At 40.6% G+C, this 26,358-nt stretch overlaps 1 protein-coding gene, 1 long non-coding RNA gene and 2 pseudogenes across 2 annotated transcripts in view; 2 read left to right on the plus strand and 2 right to left on the minus strand.

Annotated features, from left to right (window-relative positions):
* The window catches only part of RCL1 (RNA terminal phosphate cyclase like 1), a 51,297-nt gene that overhangs the window by 4,372 nt on the left and 20,567 nt on the right, over positions 1–26,358 (minus strand). Inside the window, exons 4-8 of the mRNA XM_039883634.1 lie at positions 25,010–25,084; positions 21,102–21,226; positions 13,399–13,524; positions 9,266–9,422; positions 4,359–4,462 (exon numbers count right to left, since the gene is read on the minus strand). Of these exons, the coding sequence (XP_039739568.1) occupies positions 4,359–4,462; positions 9,266–9,422; positions 13,399–13,524; positions 21,102–21,226; positions 25,010–25,084 (587 nt within the window). The remainder of the gene's footprint in view (positions 1–4,358; positions 4,463–9,265; positions 9,423–13,398; positions 13,525–21,101; positions 21,227–25,009; positions 25,085–26,358) is intronic.
* On the plus strand, positions 8,978–9,096 carry LOC120598537 (uncharacterized; annotated as a pseudogene).
* On the plus strand, positions 12,597–12,719 carry LOC120597788 (uncharacterized; annotated as a pseudogene).
* Positions 22,196–25,003, minus strand: LOC120619401 (uncharacterized). The gene is made up of 2 exons (XR_005657505.1): positions 23,638–25,003; positions 22,196–23,105 (listed from the first exon to the last, which is right to left on the minus strand). It is a non-coding gene; the product is annotated as an uncharacterized LOC120619401 (long non-coding RNA).

Raw genomic sequence — 26,358 nt, forward strand, 5'->3', positions numbered from 1 at the left:
AGAAACACAGGTTTGAGTGTGCAGGCCTACATACTTGCAGCTTTGGGATATTTGTAGCCTTTGGAATAGTTAGAAAAAGCAAAGTCACCTCCACGTTTTATATAATGTTCTGCCAACCCCTCAGTCTGTCTGAGGAAGACTGTATAGGAGACTGGATTAAGGTATGTTTCAGAATGTCCTCCTACCTCCAGCCCCATTCTCTCCATGACTCCTGTGGCTGGGCTATCAAAGAGTAAATATGGTCAGAAGATGAGAAGTAACCACAGACAATACAAAATCCTAACAAACAGTCTCTTTAAGAAAATAAAAACCAAACAGAGAACAAAATCACCCATACCTATATGGAGTTGAACAAATTCACATCGGTGCTGATCTACAGCCTTCACCACAGCCCCACAGCTCTGCATGGCTCCAGCCCCACACAGGCCCCATGAGGCCCCAACTCCCGAGGGCAGAACGCTTCCCTTTCCTTCTCTTCCCAACTCTATACTGTAGGATCCACACTTTCTAGATCCAACCACATGGCCGCACAGCCAGGCAAAAGAGAGCCACGGCACACTGAGAGCAGCTCTTCTCCTTAACACATGATCAGTTTAACTGGCATCTTTTCAGACTAACCAATTTAGGCAACTTGGACTGTGCAACTCCTGTGTAAGGGACTTAGAGAACTATATCTATACTAAAATTTTTATTTTCAGGACAAAGTGATTTATTTTCAAAAACACTCTCAAAAACTAATAACCTTTTCATGAAAGCCTCCAGTCCATCTAACAAGCAGGTTTCAGATAATCCTGGAACATAGAGATAATTTTTCCTATGTATCTTCCAAGAGTGGGTTGTTCCACTAGTCCTGCTGGTCAATAGGTGATGGCCACTGGGCTCATAGTCATCTGCCCGTTAAATTCCACTACCCAGGACTTACTAGGTTGCCCAGCCCTACCCCTTAAAATACTGCCGCTCTCACCAGGTCCCTCTTTTGATGCCTGCTAGAGAGTAGGAGTGAAAGCACTCATGGATGAGCTCTCTTTCTCACAGCACCAAACACAAACTACAGCAGAGGGTCCTGATTCCTGCTCCACTAAGCCACTTGGATATTGGGGTTACCTACTTCTCAGGTTTTAAGAGTTGCTATAGAGGTTGAGGGGAAGGGAGATCTGGGGATGAGAAGAGAATCTGCTGGATGGGGCCCTCGTAGTCATTACACCACAGCTTTTAAATATATTGACGGTGTTTTTTCTGCCAAATAGTAGCTTTCCCAAAGCCCAGTTGGCCTCTGCTCTAAGAATGAAGTTATGAAATTTGATTATAAAGGCAGAAGGAAACAGAGCCAGGCTGGCTACACTGCTGGGAGATGTGGGTTCCAGGCCAAGTTTGGCTAAGAACTCACCATAAGCAGATCACTGACCTCTCTTTTTCATCTGAAAAGTAAAGATATCACTTGCTTTTACCATATGCCAAATACACTCTGGGGTTCAAACAGCTTAATAAAGATGACAGAGCTTTGCAGAGTTTAAACACAAATCACAAATATAAGGTGGAGTGTTAATGGGCTGGCTCAGAAGAGCAGTTACACTGAACCCAAATGGCAGTAGGCTTGGCCAGCAGTTTTTCCTGCATTATCTCATTTGATCTTCACATTGCAATGCTACACACTGGGTAAACCAAGAACCCCTAGTTAGTCAGTGTTTAACAAGGATACTGGGCTCTTCCTCCCCAGGACTTCACAAGTAGTAGAAAGAGGTAACTTATTAAAGTTTGAAAAACTTTAGAGTGGCGTGGTTTATTTTAGACCTCCAACTAAAGATAGAAGGAGATCATTTTACAGCAGAATTTGAAACAAGGACTCTCTCAAAAGATGTGGCATGGCGACCTGCCTCAGGCAGACGTACTTGTAGTCCAACAAAAGAATCCCAGCTCTTACATAGGGTGCAGTGGGTCAGAAAAATATGGACTCTGGAAGAGATTGTCTGGGTCTGAACCCCATTTGCTGACTGTCTAGCTCTGGGCACGTGACTTGATCTCTCTATGCCTCAGTCTTCTCACCTGCAAAATGGAGCAGGCAATACTACCTGCCTTTATCATCCTCATAGAGTTATTATGAAAACTTAATGAGTTCATATTTCTTAAGCACTTAAAACAACATCTGGCCAACAGTAAACTGTTAAGTTTTTATAATAAACATCTACCTTACAGAATTCTTGGGAACAGTAAATAAGACGTGTATAGTTTGTTTAGCAACATGACTGCAGGAAGTTAGTCATAAATTTAAAAACTAATGGATATAAATTTATAGACAGCTGAGCAAACAATTTACAACTGACTTCAGGCCTGAGATCGCCCAAAGCAAGTTTACTGAGCCTCCTGGTGTTCAAAGTCACCTTAATGGGAGACTGGATTTCCCAGACTGGGGTAGGGCGAGGGGAACCACGGTGTCCAGCACCGATTGGGATCCTCCAGGCAGGTGTACTGCTAGGAGCACGAAGGACCTGACCTCATTTAAACTTCACTTCATCTCCACAAGCTCATGACTTCAGATCATTCACCTTCTCTACAGATGAGACCAAAGCTCCGACCCCATGGCAGCCCCTCTTGCATGAAACCCTAGGAGGTAACCAAGAGAGAGAATATCCTGCAAGTCCCAAGTCTCAAAACATAATTTTATAATTTGTCTCACTCCTGTAAAGCTCCAGCAGACTACTTTGTTTTCTCAGGAGATGTAGTAATTTTAGGCAACGTTTCTGGAAGACAAGACACTGCAATTAACATCTGGTGAAGAGGACACAGGAACTTTAAAAAGTGTCCAGTCACATCTTGACCATCACTACAGGGGCAGCTGACTTGAAAAAATTATAAAGGCCCTGTAGCCAAACTGGAAAAAAAAAAAAATCTCTAAAAGCAAAAATAAAAAGTGTGAAGGAAAAAGAAAAATATATATTCCATTTTTCACATAATGTTCTGCCAAACCCCATGCCCCATGACCACACACATTTCTAGACACCGCCTCATGCTGTGTGAGCAGTTATGCCTTCTGCTGCCCTGAAGCAGAAGCTGGGAAAGTAGCAACAATGAGACAGCTAAGAAGCTAAAGGGGGCTGTGGTGGTCACAGAGCTGTCAGCCGCTTCCAGCAGGCTCTCCACAGGAAGCGAATCTCTGCATTTGGGGTGCTGTACTCCCAGCCTTTACCTCCTCTCCAAATGCCTTGACTACAAAGTCTATTTTAGCAATGTTGATTCCTGATGTTAGCGTGCCATTTCCAATTACTCAATTTCAGGTTTCCTGTCCTGCGAAATACTTTACACAAGTTATCAGCAGATAATGTGGTCCTCACCAGTTTCCTGCTTATCGGTCTTCCCCCACTGCTAACAGAATGTATTTCCTTGTTCCAAAAAAAAACTTCCCACCACCAAGTCAAAAAAAAAAAAGCCTCCAAAAGAATCTCTTTCAAGTTCCTGGGGCCGTACACCCACCCTCTAAGCCATGGTCCAGTAGTGCAATGCTTGCCCCTTTCTCAATGTGATGGCACCACCATTCTTCAGTTATCACAGTACTGTACCTTTCAGATATACAGCATCGGTACCATGATAACCGAAAAAGGACAGTTCAGTCTCATTATCTACCTGAATATGTCCTCCCACATAAGAAGCACCCATATACTCCTCACCCACAGATGGCCATGTTATGATCTGAAGTATATAAGCACATGTACACACACCCAGATGTCAGTGCTCAAACAGGTTGCTTATAGCAACCTCATTTACTATCCATGGGAAGTACTTCTTTAACTGTGCTACTAATAATTCAAGTCTTCTGATGAGCTGCTCTTTTTGGAGAGTACTTGGTTTAATACCTCAGCAGTCAATTTCTGGTAACACTCAATGGCCTCAACTCACCTTTCCAATTTCCTTACTTATCCAGTGGCCTTACTATGGACTTTGCCTCTTTCTTCATCTTTCTAGCCAGTTCATACCCTATCATCTTAGACAAAAAGGTAGTCCTATTTGCTACAGCTGGAGAAAAGACAGATTTAGAAAACTAGCAAAATCCAAGCTATAACAGAACCAGGAGTTTACCTCCAAAATGGATAAAAATCCTAAGTATAGAGAAAAGAACTGTCTAATATACCACACAACTTTAATGACATGGAAATGACAGACGGGAATGAGAAAACTACAAAAGAAAAAGGAAGGCAAAATCCTTGTTAAACACCAAGTTAAGAGTGACAACCTTCGGCTCATTTAAGGATCAGTACAAGCAGATGTTCATAGTGATGGCTATGTGCAGTACAACACCTTTGTCATTTCGTGCAATTGGAAGATTAAACTGGACAGCAGAATGAGGCTGAAAGAAAACAACTCACGTGTAGGGAGAAAGTGGTCCTAGCAGGACTTTGGAAACATCCTGCTGTCCAAGGGTCATGAGCAATAGAGCAAGGCTTTGGTTGGTCGAGTCCACACATCCACCCTATAAACACAAATGCTTTAAAGATTAATCATTGTACCAACCAAGAAATGGAAAACCAAGAAAACAGTCACAGATATTCCAGAATATCAGAACCACAGAAGAGCAGACTGAAAAGTTCAAGCAATAATAAAACAGAATATGGGTCTTTTAAGAGTAATATTTACATCAATTAACTTTAGGATGTTAAACTAACAGTTAATCAAAATAACTATACTAGCTGAGACTATCAGAATAAATAGACATTCAAATTTACTGAGGTCCATCTAGAGAAAATGAAACTTTACCTTCATAATTAGAGTAGCAGCAGGACATATAACAAAAAAGCATAATTAGCTCTAGGAAATGTACAGTTAATTAACAAGGGTGAAGTGAATGCAGCTTCTATTTATTTCATGTCATAAAACACCACAGTCAATCAGACATGAAAGGACCTTTACCTGTCAAGGGTCTTACCTATAATACCATTCAACCACATTCCAAAACTGCGTGCCATGTTACATTAGTTTCTACTCTTTATCTCTTCCTATGGGTCTTAAAACTGAAAAACTGTTACGATCAGATCCCTCTAATCTTATTACTTATGCACTATTCTTCCCCACTTTTCCTTCCTTTTCTTCCAAATCAGTAAGCAGAACACAATTCTTTTCACAAACTTTTCAACTGCTTTGGTTGCCTTTCTTCTTTTCTTCTTGAATTGCTCAAACATTTCAGCCATTTTGCTTCTACTAGATGTATGCATTACTGCTGTTTACATTTGTGCTTTAAAAAATGTATTTCTGATTCTTTCTGAGATAACTCTATTTAAAATAATTCAAACTGACATTGTACACAGTGAAAGAAGGATGACCTTGAATTTCTACATATTTACAAGTCACGAAAAGAACCCAGTTTCTGACCAAAGCACATCGATGTCCAAGACTAGATTCATTCAAACTGAACAGAACAGGTGGCCACCTACTGCTATTCATGTGAGTACACTTCTCTCCTTTTTAAATGCATGTAGGGGTAGGAAATAAATCGATTCTCAGGCACAGACACTCACTCTTTGCTATCAGACTTCACTTATAACAACGGAGTAGGGAAATAAGCGGGCTTAGCTACGCCTTTATGAAAATCTACTGCTCTTCCTAAACTACCTACATTAACAAAGGACAACATTTACCTCACTTAGTAAATGTTAGGACAAGAAAAGTTACATATATTTCCATCCAAAAAGAAAAACCTGACCCACGGAGAATGAAGACCAACACTAATTCTGTTTTACAGAACTTGTTCCTCTTCATAAGACTAAAATTAAAACTGTTCTCTTCAATCTCTGCTTCCTAGCATTATGTTGCTATTCCACCATTCTCAATTGATTTGTATTATGTACTAGACCAATATTTTAGTGCAATGTTAGGATCTGTGTACAGGGGCACCCTCCCATGGAGGGAGTAGTGGGGCCACCCCCACAGCAGAAGATGTAACCCTTGTGCTGTGTGGCTTCAATATCACTGCCAAGATGAGATAGGAGAAGGAACCAGAAACAATGCAAGGTGAAGCCAAAGCTATGCAGCAGCTGAGGGCTGTGGGCACTGGGACTGCCCAAGTGCATGGGGGAGGGGCTGTCACTCACCTGGCACCAGAGGGAGGCTTTGGGGAGGTGGGTTTGGGGAGGTGGAACTTAAACTGGCCCTGGAGGGATAAGTAGGATTTAAAGAGGGAGGAACAATAAGAGGATGGGGGAAATATGACCCAGGGCCAGAGAGGAACAGCCAGGAGGCCAGCCTGAAAGTGGCTGCATGCTGTCTGTGAAGAAGTTTGAGAAGGTGCAGGGAGCAGGTAGAATAGGTGGACTGACAGTTTTTCTGAGTCAAGGGTTTTGACTTTATCTTGGGAAAGTGAGAAGCTAGTGAAGGTCTCTGAACACAGAAGTAAAAAGATCAGGGGGAAGATTTAAACTGAAGAAGATGTTGGAGAGTTTTTGGAAAGGACCTCCCCCCTGCAAGTGGGGAGAGCAGCACACATAATAACTGTGGGAATGGGAGGAGGTTAGTTGATGGAGACAGCAAAAAAAGATGCATAGGAAAGGGCAGTTCCAGAAAGCCTGGAATAGAACCAAGAGGAGTTGGTAACTGACAAGACATCAATAGAACAAGAGGGATTCAATCAGAAGATTAAAACGTTGGTAAAAATAAAGAGCACCTCCAAAAAGGATGAAATTTTATTACTCATTTAAACCATGTCACATCACAAACCTAAAAAGAATTATTCATAAAAACATAAAACATTTCATTCTTTTAACGACTGAAGATGACAAACACAAAGGAAATTTCCTTAATGATTAAAAACAAACAAACAAACAAACAAACAAAAAACCACCTTGGTCCAGGCACAATGAAATGGTTTAAAGTAGAACTTAACCAGAATGAAGAGAAAAAAAAATAAAATAACCTAATCCAGATTGTTTTCTCTTGTGGACTAGTTGGCAGGCTTTCAACCTGAGGCCTATGCTGTGCTATTTATAGAGGATGTAAAACTCACACTCCAGCTGTGCCAGCCTGGCTATTCTGTAATGTGATGTTTTCAATTCCCCCAGGACTACTGGAAAGAGATGGAAGGGCCTCCAGGGTCAGAAAGAGGGCTTGCCAGCCAGCACAGGACCAAGGAAGGGAAATCTGAACAAGTCACCAGGGGCTTAGGGACGCACCTATCACACACACATTCTATCCTCACAAATGTCTAAATGACAAACTTCCTCAACTTAGTAACTGACAGGGTAACCTCTTGATCATTTATTTCCAACTTCCAAAAAATCACTAAATTAAGCATTGAACACTGGGCTCATTTAGCATCAAAAAAGCTGAGGCCAGACCTCAACTGCACAAAAATCGTGAGAAGATGCTTCCTCCTTCAAGAAGATTTCATCTGATAGAACGTTTCTTTCCTCCACTATTTCCTAGCTGAATGGTGAGTAGAAGGGATGAAGTCGCTCCACTGAAGACACAATTATAGGTCCTTTGTCTTCCATTTAATTAGATAGGCATTAAATAAAACCATTTAAAATCTAGACATTTTAATTACCTCTGTAACAGTTCATTCTTACTTGTTCTGCCTTAAAACTAATGAGACATTTTCAAGAATGGTGATTTGGATCAGGGGAGAAGATTGTGGCATAAGCTGTTTTCCTTAGTGAAACCTGTGCAGGGGTCAATACCTATGACCCAGGCATCATCTTACCACAGTGACTAATAAATTATAGAGGCAAAAGGAAGAATTAAAAAATAAAACAAGATCACCACTGTATCCCTGCTTTACTGGTTTTATTTCACTGGGCTCACATATGAGTTTTGCTACTTTAAATAGGGTAAAACATCCTTGGAGACTTTGAGAAAGAAAGAGAAATGTCTAATAACTGAGAATAAATACACAGATAAATAAAGATGAAAGGCTCTTCAGCTGAAGAAAAAAGAAAATTTACAAACATTATACATTATTCAATAGCAGAATATGGTTCTTGCTAGTGCTCAGTTCAAGAATGTGGGGCTTCACATACACAGCAGAATAATGACCATCCCTCAGAGCCTGTCCTGGATTCTGCATGTCAAAGAAAAGGTGTCACCTTCCTGACATGGAACCAAGGCAAAAGATAGTGCAGAGTAACAGAAATATTGGAGCCAGACTTGTGATTCTTCTCTAACCAAGTAGTATATAGGACCTCAAAGAATGTATTTTCAGGCAGCTTCATCTTATTTCTCCTGCCATCATCTTTCCAATTTCTTTCTTGCTAATTTTAGGTCTCCTCAACTATTTTTTGGGAAACAGAGTAAAAGTGTATGTATACATATGTGCACATTGCTAACATGGATCAAGAGATAAAAATTGTGGCAACTGAGAGAGGATAGGGGGGCCTGCGTTGGTCTGAGCTGTGTCTCACCAGCAGAGCTGCAGATGCGAAATGGCAATCAATAAAGTCTGATCTTTAGCTTCCTGTCACTCCTTCTTTGTCCTGTGTTCTCATTTTTCCAAAGCCCCTGCCATGCTCTGCCATAGGCCTGCCTTCCCCAAACATTCTTCTATGCTCTAGAACATACTACAAAATCTAGTCTGTTGACACTATATTCTATCTGAACCAATTGTCACATACAAATCCAGATTTTCAACTTCTCTTGAAAAACCTGAAAACAGTGAGCCCCCACTCACACATGGTGACAACTGGGGGAGCTGAGAGATGGTACCTGCTTTGGTCAAGGCAATGTATCTCTTCAACTGGCCAGTCTCCACCTAACTTGCTTCACTTTCTTTACTTTCTCTCTCCTGTATGACTCTGTTCCAGTTCTTTCCTCTCTCCACTGTTAAAACTTACCTGCCCCGTGTTCCAAACCTGGGGACTGGATTGCTATTCACTGACTAGTTTAGATAATCCATTAAACTAGCTCATGTTAAAACGTTTAAGAGGAGAAAGAGGTTAATTCCTTGGCTTAAGCCCTTGAAAGAGGAAGAAAGTTGCTAAGGACAAAAAATGAGACACAATGAGTCTACAGCCATGCCACCCTGAACAAGCCCTATCCCATCTGATCTCCGAAGCTAAGCAGGGTCGGACCTGGTTAGTACTTGGATGGGAGACCACCTAGGAAGACCAGGTGCTGTAGGCATAAAGAAAATAAATAAATAAGGGATTGTAAACTGACAAGGTCCTTGCAATTTGTGAGGTCAACCAAGGGTTGCCTCACCTAAAACACACAAAAAAACAAAAAAAGGAGAGAGACAGTGAACTGCTTCCTGATGGCTCCTCTCCCAGACCTGCAGAGGTTGAAGACATACCCTGTAGATTTCTTCAAGCAGTAGCTTGGCACAGTTCCTACCGAGGTCCTCTGGAAGCACCGCTGCTCCCTGGCCCTGGGGGTTGGAGGCCAATTCAGCACTGAGGAAGGTGCCGTTGGTGGTCTCAGCAACCAGTGACAAGCCAAAGCCTGGAGACCTGGGGATTCAAAGGCATGGACACTGAGTAGGGTTAATAAAGTGAGGTTAACATTCACCAGCAAACAAAAAGACAAACATCTTTCTGATGGCATTCTGTCTGGTCACATCAATCCTTATTAGAGTTCCTTCTAGCTTACACTGGAAATATACATCACTTTGTGAGGGCCTACGTGGCAGAAGATCTAAGTTTCCATTGCTTTTCCTATTATCCCTCCCTTCTCTATCTTCTCCCTCCCCTCCTACATTGCAAAAGATCCCACTGTGAGAATTTATAATAACATTAACAAGGGCTACCAGATATTGAGCACCTACTTTCTGCCAGTTTCTGCAGAGGAGATATTACGTCTCTATTTTACAAATGAGGAAATAGAGAAATTAAGCAACCTGCACCAAGTCCACACAGCTAGAAAGTGACTGAGATGTGTTTCAATCATAGGTCTTCAGACTCCAAAGCCTACACAAGTTTCCACCACAGCTCTCACTCACAACCAACCCAGAAGCTGTAAGCAACCTGGAGGGCACCTGATTACAGCTCTTCTTGAGGAAAAAAAAAAGGGGGGGGGCCTTTTTCCCCCATAATGAAAAAATATCACATAAACCATAAAGGACATTGCTAAGACACACCTTTATGTTTTTGTCCCTAAAGGACATCTCTAACTCAGAATTCAATCACTACAGTCAAGGAGCTGGCATCATGTTCTCTCCCATCATGTTCCTACCACCCAATACTCAGAATCTAACACCCTCCTATCTAGGACCACAGCTCACTCATTCATTCATGCATCCAACAAACATTTGGGGAAAAGCTTCCATGGGCTGGGAACTGGGGCACTGTGGTAAATAAAAGAGTTCCTGCCCTCACAGACTTTAGTGACACCAGTTCGACCCAAACAAAATCAGTCCATAAACAATCAAAACAAGCACTTCTCCACAAAATTTCCAGATTTGACACCTCAAATCTACTTCTCCCAGTGCCTAAGAAAACATGTCATCAGGAAAGGAGCAGCAGCCTTCTGAGCAGTACAGTCCACACACAATCACAATACATACCTGCCTCTTTTGAGACAATTCAACACATATGTTCACGAAGCACTTTCTATGCATCAGGCCAAGATATTTGTTTCAGAAAAACTATGTATAAAATTAATGATGTCTTAAATGTACTACATTAGCTCACTATAGGGAAGAACTGTCCTTATTGGCAAGTCCTTAATTTCTTTAAAAAATTTTGAATGTCTATGCAGCCCAGGTTTAATAACATGCACTACGCATAGGGGCACTATGAGTAATGCTTAACAATCCAACACCATGCCACCCATCCATCATCATGGGACATTTTACCACAATCTCAAGTTGCCTTTGAGTCATTTGACCAAGAGGAGGGAGGGGGCGTCCAGCTCAGCTGTAGAGAGGCAGTGGCATATAAAAATAAAGAATAAAAAATGGAGGGTAGGGAGAACCAGGAGATAAGCTACCATCACTGCTTTAACCTACTTACCTGAATTTCCCAAGAACTTCCAAATTTTCTCATCCAAGTGAATTTTTGAGGTATGTGTATTTGTTATAACAATAAACTTTATATTTGAGATTGTTCCATTTAATATACTTGTTTCACAGAAAACAAGATAACATATTAAACTTTATGTACATTATTTCAAATTTCCCCCCAATTTACGGTATGTACTATCAGTCCTATTTCAAGTTACACTGACAAAGCAGTTGGTCACCAGGTGACTTCACTGAAGATGCACATTGGTACAATTTACAAGTGACAGCCACCAAAACTTTCCAACTGGTAACGGATAGATTTTTTTAAAAAAGTCATTATGTGAGTCAAAATGCGACTGCACTAGACGGATGTGCATTTTGGTCAAAGAACTGACACAGGCCACCAAGAATTGCTGACTCTAAGTTTCTAGGCCATGGCCACAACTTAAACCCTCTCACTCCTAGATTTCAATAAGCCTAACTCACATGGATATTTCATTGACTTAGAAGAGGAAAATACCCACCAGGACTTTATAATTTCATAACAGAGAAGGAAGATCACCATTTGTCATCTGTAACTTAAGATTTAGAAAACTAAACACAAACTTAACATAATGCATTGGTTTTAATTTTTAAGGGAGCTTGGAGTTGCTGACCCACGAGTCTACATATACCCACATCTTGATCCATGTATGTTTCCTACTCACCATTGGCAAGTATAGGACCAGACCACACACTAGATTAGCTGAGTCAGTGGCATTATAAAAAGCCATACTATAGCTGGAGGCCTGCTATGCTTCATCCCTGGCCACTTTTTGGTAGAAGTAGAGGCCAGACAGAAAAGGCATGACGGAGATCAGATCATTCAGATAGCTACTGCAACAACCTATAATTCCCTTGGCCAAGAACAGAGGAAAAAGGAAAAAAGAGTCTTAGCAGCTACCTTTTCTGTAGCACCTACTATGTGCCAGGCATTGCATTAGTGGCTAATGTATGTGATCTTTTCATCTTTACAATAACCAAGAGATGCAGGTGTTATCACTCCCACGATATGAGTGAGGAAAACACTGGTCATATTTGAGCAATACACCAAGGTTTGGTATCATCACTGATCTTTCTAAACTCCAGAAGAAAGGGCCACCTTTGCACACAAATGCTTTCCCAACTCTAACCTCTGACACCACCACCTCTGTTGCTCTGGACTGTGAGCCACCACCACATTTCTGAAATCACCTTCATCTTTCCCTTGGGCCTCATAAAGGTCAGATATCTCATAACACACTCACTCCTCCATTATTCTCTTTCCTTCTTTTGCTGAAAAGAAACCTCAGATCGAACAGCTGTGTAAAGGGTTAACTGTGGCACCACTTAGGAAAAATTGACTTCTTAAACCCACCACAGTCCATCTTAGACTCTGATATTCTTATTTTTAGGAGACACAACCTGAAAACTTTAGATTCAAAGTCCAATGATACTGTCATTCACATTGAAATGATTCAGCAAAAACAAAAACAAACAAAATCTACATACAAGTAAAGCAAATTTTGCAAAATATTCATTAACTACAGGTAGTAGTAATAAAGAGGTATTTACTTTCAACCTTTCTTTATATTTAACATTTTCATAGTAAAAAAATCGGTTTTACTTGCTTCCCTGATTTACTGGTTTCTAAATGTACAACCAAGTCTATGGCCATGCTACCCTGAACAAGCCCAATCCCCTCTGATCTCAGAAGCTAAGCAGGGTCGGGCCTGGTTAGTACTTGGTTGGGAGACCACCTAGGAAGAAAGACTAGGTGCTATAGGTGTAAAAAATTTTTTTAAAAAATAAAATAAAAAATAAGGGATCGTAAGCTGACAAGGTCCTTGCGATTTGTGAGGTCAACCAAGGGTTGCCTCACCTAAAAAATGAGTGAATGAATGAATGAATGAACAAACAACCAAAACCTAAAACAGGTATTTTCAGTACAAAGATCATCAACTTTTTATTTTCTAAAGTGAGGTTTTCTGCAATGGGATTAACTAAACCAAATTCAAATCTGCAATAACAACTTTCTTTGTCTCTAGGGGTTGTTGTTGCTCTTGACAGGGAAAGAATCCGACTGGCACTTAGGCCAACAAAGGATTTTTTTCCCCCTAAACCGTTATTTACTCAGGGTGGATAAACTTGTTCACTTTAATTTTGTGTGGGAACATAGTCCAGATGGGATTTAAAGCTTAAAGCGCTTTTTATCAATAGCTAGGTTTTCATTCCCTTCAGCTAAGGACTAGATTCCTCATCTCCCAGCACTGACTACTGTTATGCTTTCTATGTGACAGGAGCTGCTGGTGACAATGGCAATAAGTCAGAAGGAAATTAATTCTGAAACTGTTCTTACTCTGGTTGCCCAACCTCAGAGCTGGCAGCTTTAACTTCAAAGAGAACAGAAGTATGAAAAAGGCTAGGGTAGCTGCAGAATTAGGCTCCAAAAATGCACAGACACTTACTTCCCAGAGTTGACTCCTTTCATGTGGTCTGTGTAAATATAGATATCAGGTATAAACTTGTTGAGGATGCTCCTTGCAGAATCCACAATCCGGTTTGCCATCTGAGGTGATACACGCACAGAGTACCTACAAACTAGAGTTAAGGGTGTCATTCTGCTTGGACTCCAGAACAGGGAAAAGTTAGTTATAAAGCTGGCGAGTATTTGTGAAACTACAATAACAAACTGGGAATTCTAATTCCATTTTATTTTCCAACTGTATTTCATTATTTAACTGTATAGTGTCATCTTCAATTTTTATTTATTACATAATTTTTATATTATTGTTATAAAAGGCTTAAATGCTCATGATGAAAAAATCCAAACAATATAGAGAGTTAGAAAGTAAAACCTCCCAACTCTGCTTTAGACTTCCTACCCATACCCCCACCCTTAGAAATGGTTCAACTCAATTTTGGAACAAGTGAAGGCAACTCCCTCTCTGTACGGCATGAGCCAGACCGGCTTTGAAGTATTCTCTGACCATCCCCCACTGCTGTAACAAATAAGTCTTTCTCTTAGAACTTAAGACCAGAACAGATACCACACTGGAGCTGACCAATCCACTCCCTGGTCTGTTGACAGAGGAAGCAAAAAAAGATTAGTGAAAGAACGTGGTAGCTGCTGTATATAAAAACCTAAACAGGTTTGTTTGGGTTTTTGTTTGTTTGTTTGTTTTTACTTAGAGCTTATTTGCAATTATTTAAGTATCAATCCCTCCACTTGAGGATGATACAGATACCTCACAACTATAATCTTATGGTCAAAATACTGGTAATTAGCACTTTTACAAGAGGGCACCCCCAGAAAAGAAAGGGGGAATAGATTAGCAATTCAAGTGAAAAAGCTGATGCTTGAGGAAGTGGAAATGATTACCTAAAATTAGACTTTATTACAGAAATTGGCTCTTCCCAACCCTACTAATCAAATAAAAAATAAGTATGTACTGAGCACCTGCAATGTGCAATGCATGGCCATGAGCTAGCTACATATATGGGACGAGGGGATAAAGAAACGGAGAATAACATTATTTTCCCACGACCCTTATACAAACCTCATGAGGCAAGTCCAATAGGAAAAACAAAGTGTGCGGTATGCCCATTCTAGCTCAGCTTTTCAAAAATTACTATCAATAACATATTTAATTTTTATTTGAGGTGCAGAAACAAAATGCTCTGAGTGTGTGCAAAAATCTGACTACCATCTAGTTTCCCTTTTTGATTTATCCTGAACATTCTACTCAAAGATCAATCTTCCTCACACTGAGAATCAACCAGTAACTCCAGGCCCTCCCAGATCTTGCTGTCTAACCCTCCAACCTGCTCAGTGTTCATCCACAACCCGGCAATATCACTCCCTCCACTCATCCCAATCCTTCATCTTGAACTGTCTTCATCCACTGTTCCCAGTCCAGAGTTCCCTCTCTCTCCTGAAACCCTCCAGCCAGCACCTGACTGTGGTCTGCACTTGAACTTACCATACATCTCCCTTCATATATACACATGTTCTTGCTCGTCAATGAGACCGCACGCTCCATAAGGAAAGGGGCCCTGCTGCTGCATCCCTCACAACTCTCCAATACACTACTTTTGTACTCAGAAATATTTGATAAATATTTGACTTGACTCAAAGGACAAACCTGAAATGAGGAAAGAGCAAAGAGGGATTTTTCAATACGCACACAGAGCCCAGTTACATCACCACCTCTTCTGTCCAGAATGTACTTTTGACCACCAGTAGCTTAGACAAACAGTCTCAGATCTCATACCCTTTGGACTAGGTGGGTGCAGGTGAGGCCTGAGGCTGCCCACTCTCCCTAAGAGAGCACAGAGTCACTATCCTGATACATAATTCCACAGCATTCATGTTTCCCAAAGTCCTTTCAGGTACCTTATGAACTTACACTCATAGTAACCACTTGACAAGGGCCATGGATTCCCGGTTCCAGGGCTTACACTAAGGACAACTAGGTCACAGAACTAGGTTTCAAAATTAAAAAGATCCACTTCCCAAAGACAATCTCCTTCATCTACCCCTCCGGAGATGTAGAAACCAGGAGGGTGACAATGCCAACTCAGCGCCAGTGGAAGTCTATACTACAATTCAGGCAGTGAGGTGAAGGGAAAGGAGCTTTAAAGCCGGCTACATCCCAGGGTCACTGTGGAGTCACGTGGCTTGGCATGGAGGCCCTACCAAGGAATGACTAAATAAGAGTTCTAGAATCAGACTATCCGTGTTGAAGTCCCAGCTCCAGCAAACTGCAACATACTGGGTCTAATGTGCTATTCTCTATGCCTTCGCTTCCTCATTAGTAAAAGAAAGATGATCATAATACTACCCCACAGGGTTTGGAGGCTCAAATGAAATAATGCACATCAAGGACCGAGTGGTGCCTGGTGGAGGGTTGGAGCCCAATGAATATCAACTATTGGTTTTCTTATTGTCAGTCCAAGATTCAAATCCCAAAGCAGAGGTTCTTATCCTTTCAGGAATCAGAGACCCTTCTGAGAATCTGATGAAAGTTATGGACCCTCTCTCAAGAAACAAAGGAACACACTTTTGCAGACAATTTCAAAGATTGTGAACGTCCTAAAGCTCATTTATGAATACCATATTAACTCATATCCAAGAGAGATAAGTTCATAGCTAGTCTCTATGGAGTGCACACCCTTTACCCTCCCCGTAGGGTTGCAGGTCAGAGAAAGCCAAGGAGTGAGAGAGTGAGTGAGTGAGTGAGTGAGTGACTGTGTGTGTGTGTGTGTGTGTGTGTGTGTGTCGCGTCTTTCTGGCATACATATTACACCAAACATGGTAGGGAGAAGAGGGAGAGAGAGAGGGAGAGGGGGAGAGAGAGAAATGGATAGAGATAGATTGACTCATGCCAATTTTCTGCCTCTACTTGTTTCTTCATTTAATTCTTATGTACCAGATCATGAGCTACTAGGACAGCACTATTAAAATTAAAACAGAGTGCTCCTTTCTGCATCAGACAAAGGGGAGAATGAGAGTGGGCGGCATTAAATAAACGGTAACCTCACTTTCTACTCACAGCTGCCGGTAGGAATCAAGAATAGCTCCCACCTAGGCCCTGGCCAGCTGGTCAGAGAGAGAAAAGATGCTCTTTGGGCCATAGCTCATTAAAATCACAAATGCACCCAAGAGAATAAGGTTAGTTCTATCAAGCCTCCTATGAGGAATATAACCTCCAAGCTCAGCCCAACAGTTAACCAGTCTTGCAAGTAAAAACCACAAAACCAGCTAAAGCTTTTTCCAAAGGCGGCTCTTTTTTTTCCAGGCTCCAAGACTGGCCAAATCCACATTCCTTGGAGGTGTTTGTGAAATGGGCAGCTCCGCAGACCAGTGGCTGGAATGTTTGGTTTTCAGACAGAGATCTAAACAAGGGAGCTGCTTCAACTTTCCAGGGGAGTTTAGAGGAAGATTAGGGAGGATTCAGGTGTCTTATCCCAGGCCTAGAGGAGGGATTTGGGCCCTTACTACTGTCTGTCTGGCTCAGATTCTATATAGAGAAGGCTCTAAGAACACCCAAAGGAGAAATTAGGGAGGAATAGTCACATCTCAGGTGCCTGAGGCACCAGAGCTTTCAGCTTTCATGATCTCTGCACAACCCAGGGCCTTCCCAATTTCTCAGGATCATCATCAAAGGCTTACTCATGTGGCTTTTGCACATCCACTTCAGGCAGGACCCCAGTGTGACAGCCTCCATGAAACCCATGTTGTTACCACAAGATTATGTGAAAACAAACAGAGCAAATGCTGGCAATCACATTTCCAGACTACAGGTAATGGATTCCAAGCAGAGTTCACTGCAACAGTACAGCATTTAGGAAACAAACCTCAAATGAGAAAAACTAACTGAAATAGACCTGACAGCGTGTAGGATTTCATGGACAAGGCCATTAACTAACTGCAGCATTTTTTGGCAACAATGAAGTTAATTTAACTATCCATCAACCTGGGGACTCCCAGGACAGAAACTATTTTCCCCCCACCCGCCCACTTTCTCCTCACATGTAGGGCGTGGCCCTTAGGTAGGGCCAAGATAGCCATGTAGAGAACAGACCATAATCCAGGGAAGCTTTGTTAGAAATTCCTCTGTTCCTGATGATCCTTATAAAGAATTTCAGGCAGCACTCCAGGTTTGATCTTTTAACTCTACAACAGCCTTCTCTTACCCATGGGTACGCAGCCCACTCTATTCCATTTTTTTCACCACTTACTGTTCAAGCTAATAAAGGCCTCTGAAAAGTCAGTCCACTGCACACTTTTCCTCCAAGACAGACCACCCCAAAATCTCCTGAGAAATACAAAACTTGACTTTAAGCATCTACCCTATCCCTGAGAAGCAGAAATCCTGGTCAACCCTACTTTAACAAACTCCCACTGGGAAAGCCATTTCCCAACCCCATCCACTACCATGACCTCCAACACCTGCCTTTACCTAGATCTTGTCATCACCTAGAAATTTACCATTTTTAATATCTTGAAACCCCAAAACGATTCCCTAAACACAATTTCTTGTTCTTCTACATAGCACACATTATCTATTTCCACTAGACTCAACCTTTAAACCTGTTAAGGTTTCTAATCCTTGGACCATGTGCTTTCCGCAGGGTGGCAAGCCCCTGCTGTGTTACTTAGTAAGGAGCTGCACTGGCTATCACTTCAATGTCATGTCACAAATACCACCTATCTAACCCACCATTCTGCACTACTCATTCAACCTGTCAATCACACCCATCCCTGGATGAAACTGGCCCTCCTGTCTTCTCTACTCCTCCCTCTAGGCTGCCAACTGCCGCCAAATGCAGCCACACAGCCATGCGGCTGGAACCATGATACAGCTTCAACTGAGCCCATACTGCTGTCCCACAGCCTTTTTCTTATCTTTCATTACTATGCCCCACTGTGAGAGCACATCTTTACCACTCTTGTCATGCTCCCTTATCACACCTCTGCCGATCCTTAGCCTTGAATCCATCCTAACTTAGTGAAAATTGAAAACTCCTAACTCCCTTCCACTCACCTCCAGACAAATCAATCTAGAGCCATCCTTACCATATGCCTGCCACTCTCAATCCATCCCTTCTCAAATAATAAAAATAACAGCAGCTACCATTTACGGAATGCTTACTTATATATGAGCACAGTGCCTTGTACTATACATCTATGACCTCATTTAACCCTCATTACAGGTACAGTAGGTATAATGGGCCCAATGACAAACAAGACAACCAAGGCTTGGGGCCAAAATCCTACCATCAGTGAATGGCAAAGCCAGAGTTAGAACCCACATCTGTCTGATTCCAGCACATGTGCTTTAATTACCTTATTACCTTGGTTCATCAGTCTCCCTCTCTCATACTTAAATCTACTTAAATTTCATACTTAAATCTATAACCTACAAAAATATTCAAATCATTACCACCCTTTTTTTTTTTAAAGGGAAGGAATCTTATCAACTCTTCATCAAGTTACCACCTTATCTTTCTTTCTACTTCTCCTTCCTGTCAAGATTCTTCAAAGAATGACCTTCACACTTCATCATTTTCCTCCTAGTCACTCCACAACCCAGAATTAATTATCTGGTCTCTGTCTCCACCACTTTATAGAAAGAGCTCCTCCCAGGGACATCAGCAGCAGCCGGATGTGAATTCCTCAGCTATTCTGCCTTTCTAATGCTGACTCCTCTGGGCTCTTCAAGGCACTGACCTGGGCTTCCAAGAAGCTGTGTTTTCTTTAACATGACTTTCCCTAGTCTCCCTTCCTGGGAGCACTTACTTTGCTTTTGCTGTCAAGTCCTAGTGGCCTCTCAAGGTTCCATCCTCCTCTCTTTGCATTCTGCATGAGTAGCTGACTCCAAAGTATTCACTTCTAGCCCTCACCTTGCCCCTAAGTTACAGATCTACATTTCTAATTTCCTTTCTAGACTTGTCTCCCTGTAACCATCCTGAAGGATCCTCAAATCCCACATGAATAAAACTGAACCTATCTTCATGCCCTCTACTCCACCACACACCACTCAAACATTTGTAGCTACTATAAGAACAAATCTCTCCACCCAGGTGCCCAAGTGAATATAAAAAATCATCCTCACGGACTACTTACTCCTCTATCACAGAGCAGGTAATCACTGCGTCTTATCCATCCTGCCTCTAGGATCTCTATAAACTAACAGCCCTGTCTGGCCACTACCCTCATCATCTCTCTTTAGGACACAATAATTCTCTATCATTTTTGCCTCTAAGTAGTTGCCATTAGGTGATTTTTTTTTTTTAATTTGTACCTTCCAAATTTTAAATGAGCCAAAAGCAGCCAAAAGTTCTTACAGTGTCACCAAAGTTGTCCTCAATATGCAAATTTACTCTACAGCAGTAAAATGTTGATTTAAAATGAAGAACAACTCCTCAGCATGGTTTTCAAATTACCATATGATCCAGTGATCCCACTTCTGGGTATACAACCAAAGAAATGAAATCAGGATCTGTAAGAGATAATATGTACTCCCATGTTCATTTCAGTATTATTCACAACTAGCCAAGACATAGAAGTAATCTAAATGTCCATCGACAGATGAATAAAGAAAATGTGATATTTACATACAAAAAAAAGAAGAAAATCCTGTCATATATGACAATAGGGCAACAGGAATGAACCCGGAAAACACTGTGCTAAATAAGTGAAATAAGCCAGACACAGAAGAACAAATACTACATGATTGCACTTAAACAAGAAATCTGAAATACTAAACTCATAGAAGCAAAAAGTAGAACGATAGTGGCCAGGGACTATGGGGGAGAGAACAGGGAGGTCTTGGTCAGAGGATACAAAGTTGCAGTTATACAAGAGGAATAAGACTGAGATATCTATATAATGCCTATAGTTAATGATACTGTATTGTGTACTGTACTTAAAACTTCCCAAAAGATCTTATGTTAAGTTTAGGCCAAAACAAACAAACAAATTTTAAATAAAGAGGGCAAGAGGAAACATTTGGAAGTGATGGATATTTGTACTGCATTGTGTTTCATAAGCATAAACATCTCCAAATTGATCAAGTTGTATACATTAAATACATACAGCTTTTTAGATATCAATCATACCTTAATGAAGTTTTTGAAAAGTAAATAAAAGTATATTAAGTAATTATCCATGAAATAGATGCAGTGTAAACACTTAATAAACAGTAGATATTATTATTCCAGTCCTCTTATATCCTCCAGACAAAATTAGTTACTCTCTACTCAGATCTCCCAGCCCATTACACATATGTCCATATCATTTTACATATTATATCAGAACCGTGTGTTTATATATGTTTCCTTCACCAGACGATGAGCTCTTCTGAGGGAGGGACTACAAGTGTACTGGTGGCCCCCAAACCAGAGCCCTCAGGAGAGTATCACATACAAGGGAGCCATTTAAGTGTTAATTAAAAAAGAATATGAATGAATCAATCTAATCATGGTGAGGCAGATAATAAAGCATCATATCTCAGCCAACAATTATAATTTCACTATTAAGACTTTTCCATGACTGCTGTCTAAAATGTAAATAACCCTAGGGAGCAGTAATGTTGTTATAAGTCATTCTTATCTTAGTGAGATGAGAAAAAAATAAGAAATATGAACCAAATGCAAAGGATACGCCATTCCTCTGATACGTTTGATTTTTCCTGGATCTATGAGGTGAATGGGCTTCAGGACTTTCCTTACAGGACATGAGAAAAACACTTCACCTCCTCCTCCAGGAGGCATTCCTCGTCGCACAATCTGCATAGGTAGTAAGAAAGAAGAGACAAGGACAGGCAAGAGTGGATGACTCTGACACGCAACCCATAAGGTTTATATAAACGGGCTCTTCCTTAGAAGAGAGATAGCTCTTTTACATTCAACTTGGCAATCCCTTCAAGATCAACAGCACATTACATTAGCTTCAAGAGGGCACGTGATAAGCAAGGACACCTCGTGGTATGTCAGAAATGGAAGTCCAACATGTCCTTAAAATGAAGGACTGGCCTATTTCATGAGCTAATCGCATTTCTTAACCATCAGGAACCCTTTTCTCTTCCTGTTCAATTAACTAATCTATCAAAACTCTGCATTATAGTCGTGCCCCACTTAACGACAGGGTCACGTTCTGAGAAATGCATCATTAGGTGACTGTGCCATTGTTCAAACATCATAGAGTGTACTTAAACAAACCTAGATGGCATAGCTCACTACACACTTAAGCTATATCATACAGCCTGTTGATCCTAAGCTACAAAACTGTATAGCACGTTACAGTACTGAATACTGTAGGCAGCTATAACACAATGCTAAATATCTGTGTATCTAAACATATCTAAACATAGAAAAGGTACAGTAAAAATGCAGTATAAAAGATAAAAAAGGGTACACCTATATCAGTCACTTACCATGGAGCTTGCAGGACTGGAAGTTGCTCTAGGTGAGTCAGTAAATGAGTGGTGAGTGAACGTGAGGGCATAGGACATTACTGTATACTACTGTAGACTTTATAACACGGTACACTTAGGCTACTTAAAATTTACTTTAAAAGATTTTCTTGAATAATAAATTAATCTTCACTTATTGTCAATTTTTTACTTCACAAACTTTTTAATTTTTTAAAATTTAACTACTTTGTAACAACACGCTTAGCTTAAAACACAAATATATTGTACAGTTGTACAAAAATATTTTCTTTCTTTACATCTTTATCTATAAAGTCTTTTTCTATTTTTTTTTTTTAAACTTTTTAAACTGTTAAAAACTAAGACACAAACATACACATTTGCCTAGGCTAACATGGGGTCAGGATCACCAATATCACTGTCTTCCACCTTCACATTTCGTCCCACTGGAAGGTTTTCAGGGATAACAACAACCATGGAGCTGTCATCTATGATAACAATGTCTTCTGAAATATCTGCCTGAGGCTCTTCTTGAGGAGGTGTCACTCTTTTCAGAAATATGCCCATGATGGTTTTCTTGTTTGTTTCTTTTTTCATCATAGATTTGCAGATAATGCACCATGAACATTCCTCTCTATTAATGATAACCTTTTGGTGTTAGGGTCCACGTTTTCAAACTTTTTAAGGAGCTTCCTGAGTTCTACAAAAGCTTCTGCTAAACCCTTCACTAGGAAATTTCTTGGGGGCTCTTCTTTGTATTCTCCTGTGGTTTCCTGTTCCCTTGCCTCTTCTACTTCTACATGTTCTTGTTCCAGTTCCAACAACTCCTCAAAAGCCAATTCTTCAGGAACCATTTCTAGGAGCCTCAATATAAGCCTCATCCACACCCAGGTTAAAGTTGTTTGCCATCTCAACCACAGCCTTGTTACCTCCTCATCTTTGACAAATCCTCTGAAGTCATGAACAAACCTCCTGAATGTCTTCTTCCAGATACCATTCATACACTCCTTGGTGACATCATCCTAAGCCCAAGCAAGGTTCTTGATGCAGTCATAGATGTTCTAATCCTTCCAGAATTGCATCAGTATCCTCCTCAGTTGCAGCAATGGCCTGGACAAAGGTCTTCCTCAGATAGTAAGCCTTATAAGCTGCTTTAACTCCTTGATCCATTGATTGGATCAAAGAGGTGGTGTTTGGGATGAAGATCATCAACAAAAGGAGGATGTCCAGGAACACTGTCAACAATAAGCAAAATCCTGAAGGTTATGTTACACTCCAAACAGCCATTCAGGAGGGCATCTTAGAAAAGCAGCTGGTCATCCATTACTTTTTACTGCTCCTGTAGTACAGTGGCAGTGTGTGATTAAAGGCTCTAGGGTTCTCACTGTGCCAGATCACAAAGGGTTTCAATATGTAGTCTGAAACACTGCCCCTAAGCAAGACTATTATCCTGTCCTTAAAAGCCTTGAAACCTGGTATGATTCCACCTTCTTAGGAAAAAAAGTCCTTTAAGGCGTTTGTTTCCAGAAAAGGAAGGTTTCACATATATTGAATATTTGCTCTGGCAAGTAATATTCCTCCATAATCAGTATATCTAGAGTTTCCAAAAATTCTTCAGCTGCCTTCACAACAGCACTAAGACTCATCACTTACTTTCGCATTATGTAACGAATAACAATTCTTGAATCATTTAAACTACCCCAGGGCTGGCATTAAATTCAACATCATAGTCAAGGCCAGCCTTTTCTTTCAACATTGCAAACAAACCTTTTTGTTTTGGCCAAGATCATCATGGTTCTGAGAGGGATATGCTTCTGTGTCTGGTCTTCAATCCAGGTCATTAGAAGTTTCTCCATGTCTGATATAAGCCCTTCTCAAATTTTTGTTGGTCTTGTTGCCTTCAGTGGAGCAGATCCTTAGCTTCCATCACTTTGTTCTTGTCCCCCAAGAACGCAGCTATGATGGAATGTGACACACCTAACTGGCGAGCAATAACCATCACTGATTTCCCACCTTTGTAGTCCTTAACCACTTTTTAATTTCATTTCCAGGTCAATCATTCAATGTGTCTCTTAATGGCAACATTACCAATGGACTTTGTATGCTTAGGGGCCACGATGAACAAAATAATATGAGATTAAATCAAGCACAAGAGGAAATAACGCAATCAAAAGACATGGTAAACAAGAGATGTATGAGGCTGCTGTCAGCGTAACAGAGCATTCTGTTTTATAGCAAATTTTTTTGTTATAAGTAGAAAGAGTACACGCTAAAATACAATAAAAAGTATAGTAAATACATAAACCAGTAAGATAGTCATTTATTATCAAATATTATGTACTATATGTTAATTGTATTTGCTATACTTTTATATGACTGGCAGAGCAGTAGGTTTGTTTACACCAGCATCACTACAAACACGTGAGTAATGCACTGCACTACAATGTTACCATAGCTACAAGGTCACTGGGTGATAGAAATTTTTTAGCTCCACTATAATCTTATGGAACCACAGTCATATATGCGGTCCATCATTGACCAAAATGTTATTATGTGGCACATGACTATATTCAATAAAAATGAAGTCATTTATCATTTAAAAACATCAATTTTAAAAAGCAGAGATGCTAAATGACTTAAGATATCCAGTTATCACACTGACTTGATATAATTCCTTTCAATAGCAAACAAAGAGATGCTTATATTACTTCTAGTAGGTTTTGAATACACTAAAAATTCCCAGGGGCATCCGGGTTGAAAGGCTCTGGACATAAATTGTATCTAGATGATCTAGATTAGAGAGGCATTATAGTCAGAATTCTGGCTCCACTACTTATTAGCTGAGTGACATGAATAGAGTTGTTATAAGGAATAAAGGAATTAATACATGTAGAATGCTTACAATAGTGACTATCATGAAGAAATGCAATATAACTGTTGGTTACCATTGTCATCACTAAAGGGTCCCTTTCAGTTAAAAGTCGGTAATCTTTGATTCATGAGTCCTGTGGGTCTTCTTGTAAATGGTGACTTCAAATGGGACACACACATGTATACACACATCATACAGCTCTTCCAATGAGTTGGTAAGGTAATGTTTTACACAGATATATACAGCCAACAATTCACACATTCTTACCTTTAGCTCAAATGATTCACCATCAATCCCAAACTGTTTCAATAATGGGAGGGCCGTTGCCCTAAGAACATCAACCTGTAGAATTATTTCAGAATTAAAAAAAAGTTTCATTAAACCTTGAGCAGATGGCAAGAAGAAAGAGCCCATGAAGCAGAATGAGGCATAGTAAGAGGTAGATGACGTAGTCTAGTAAAGAGAAAGGATGCTGGCTTACAACTGAGCGTATGTGGACCAGCTCTGCTCCCAAGACTGCAATTTTATAAGTCACTGGCTCCTCTGAGCCTCTTTCCTCATAGAGACTTGTATCTACCCTAAGAGTCATCATCATGAGCATCACATTTATCATGCAAAAAGTAGCAAAAAACTACCAGGCTCATATAGAAAACAAACTGGGACCTCTGCTCATTCTTTTAGGTATAAACACTATGAAAGAAATATCAGTCTTTTTAATTAATCTTTTCCCAACATGGTTGTTTAATATTTAAAGCTGGTGGCACTCTTAGCTAAAGCAAAACAGCTACCTAAGAATCCTGCTGATGCTCACCACACAGGCAGTTAAAGAGTAGGTGGTTGATTCTATAAGAAAGTGAGGGCAGTAGGGGAATGATAGCCTCAAACTACCTGAAGTGGCACAAACTCCAAACTGCATAGTAACGACAAGACTGTGCCAAGTATTACTGTCATCTTCTCCAATTCAGAACTCATAGGAGAACTGGGGTCCCTTCTTGTTCATCTGTGGACTTCTCAGAGTATAAGGATGGCATTCGAATCATGTTTATCTAACAAGTCAGTGAATGGTGCCTCAAATGCAACTTGAGAAAGAAAATTACTCCCTTATTTGTTCCCAATGGGCATGGTCTCAGACAAGAAAATCCCAACTGCCTGAATTTTCCTTGTCTCTAAGGTCAAGGGCTCAGCCTGTCTGTCTCCAAGTTGCTACCAACTCTAAAATGCTAAGATTCAATGGAATGATACTCCAATAAATAAGACTTCAGAGCAGAGAAAAGACCCCAAATATTCTGCTGTCAGAAAATTAACCAGAGGTAGAAATGCTCCACGAAACCTAAATGGACCAGGTGGAACAGAAGCCATTACTAGGAAAACCATTCAAGATTAGCTAATTTCAATTAATTATTAAAGCTAAACATACCCAAATACTTAAAATATGTAATTGGGATTGTCAGAAACAAGAGGAATTCTGTCTATGTTAGTATTAAGTGCAGCTGGGGAGAAGGCCAAGCCAGATTCTGGGGAAAAAAACAGGGATGCAAGGATGTGGGTTACTCTGTCTACAAGACTCCTGGGAACTAAGCAGCCACCAGCTCTCCAGAAGGGGGTGTGGCGGGGGT

Source organism: Pteropus medius, unplaced genomic scaffold (assembly GCF_902729225.1).
Source record: "Pteropus medius unplaced genomic scaffold, Ma_sr-lr_union100, whole genome shotgun sequence".
Lineage (NCBI taxonomy): Eukaryota > Metazoa > Chordata > Mammalia > Chiroptera > Pteropodidae > Pteropus > Pteropus medius.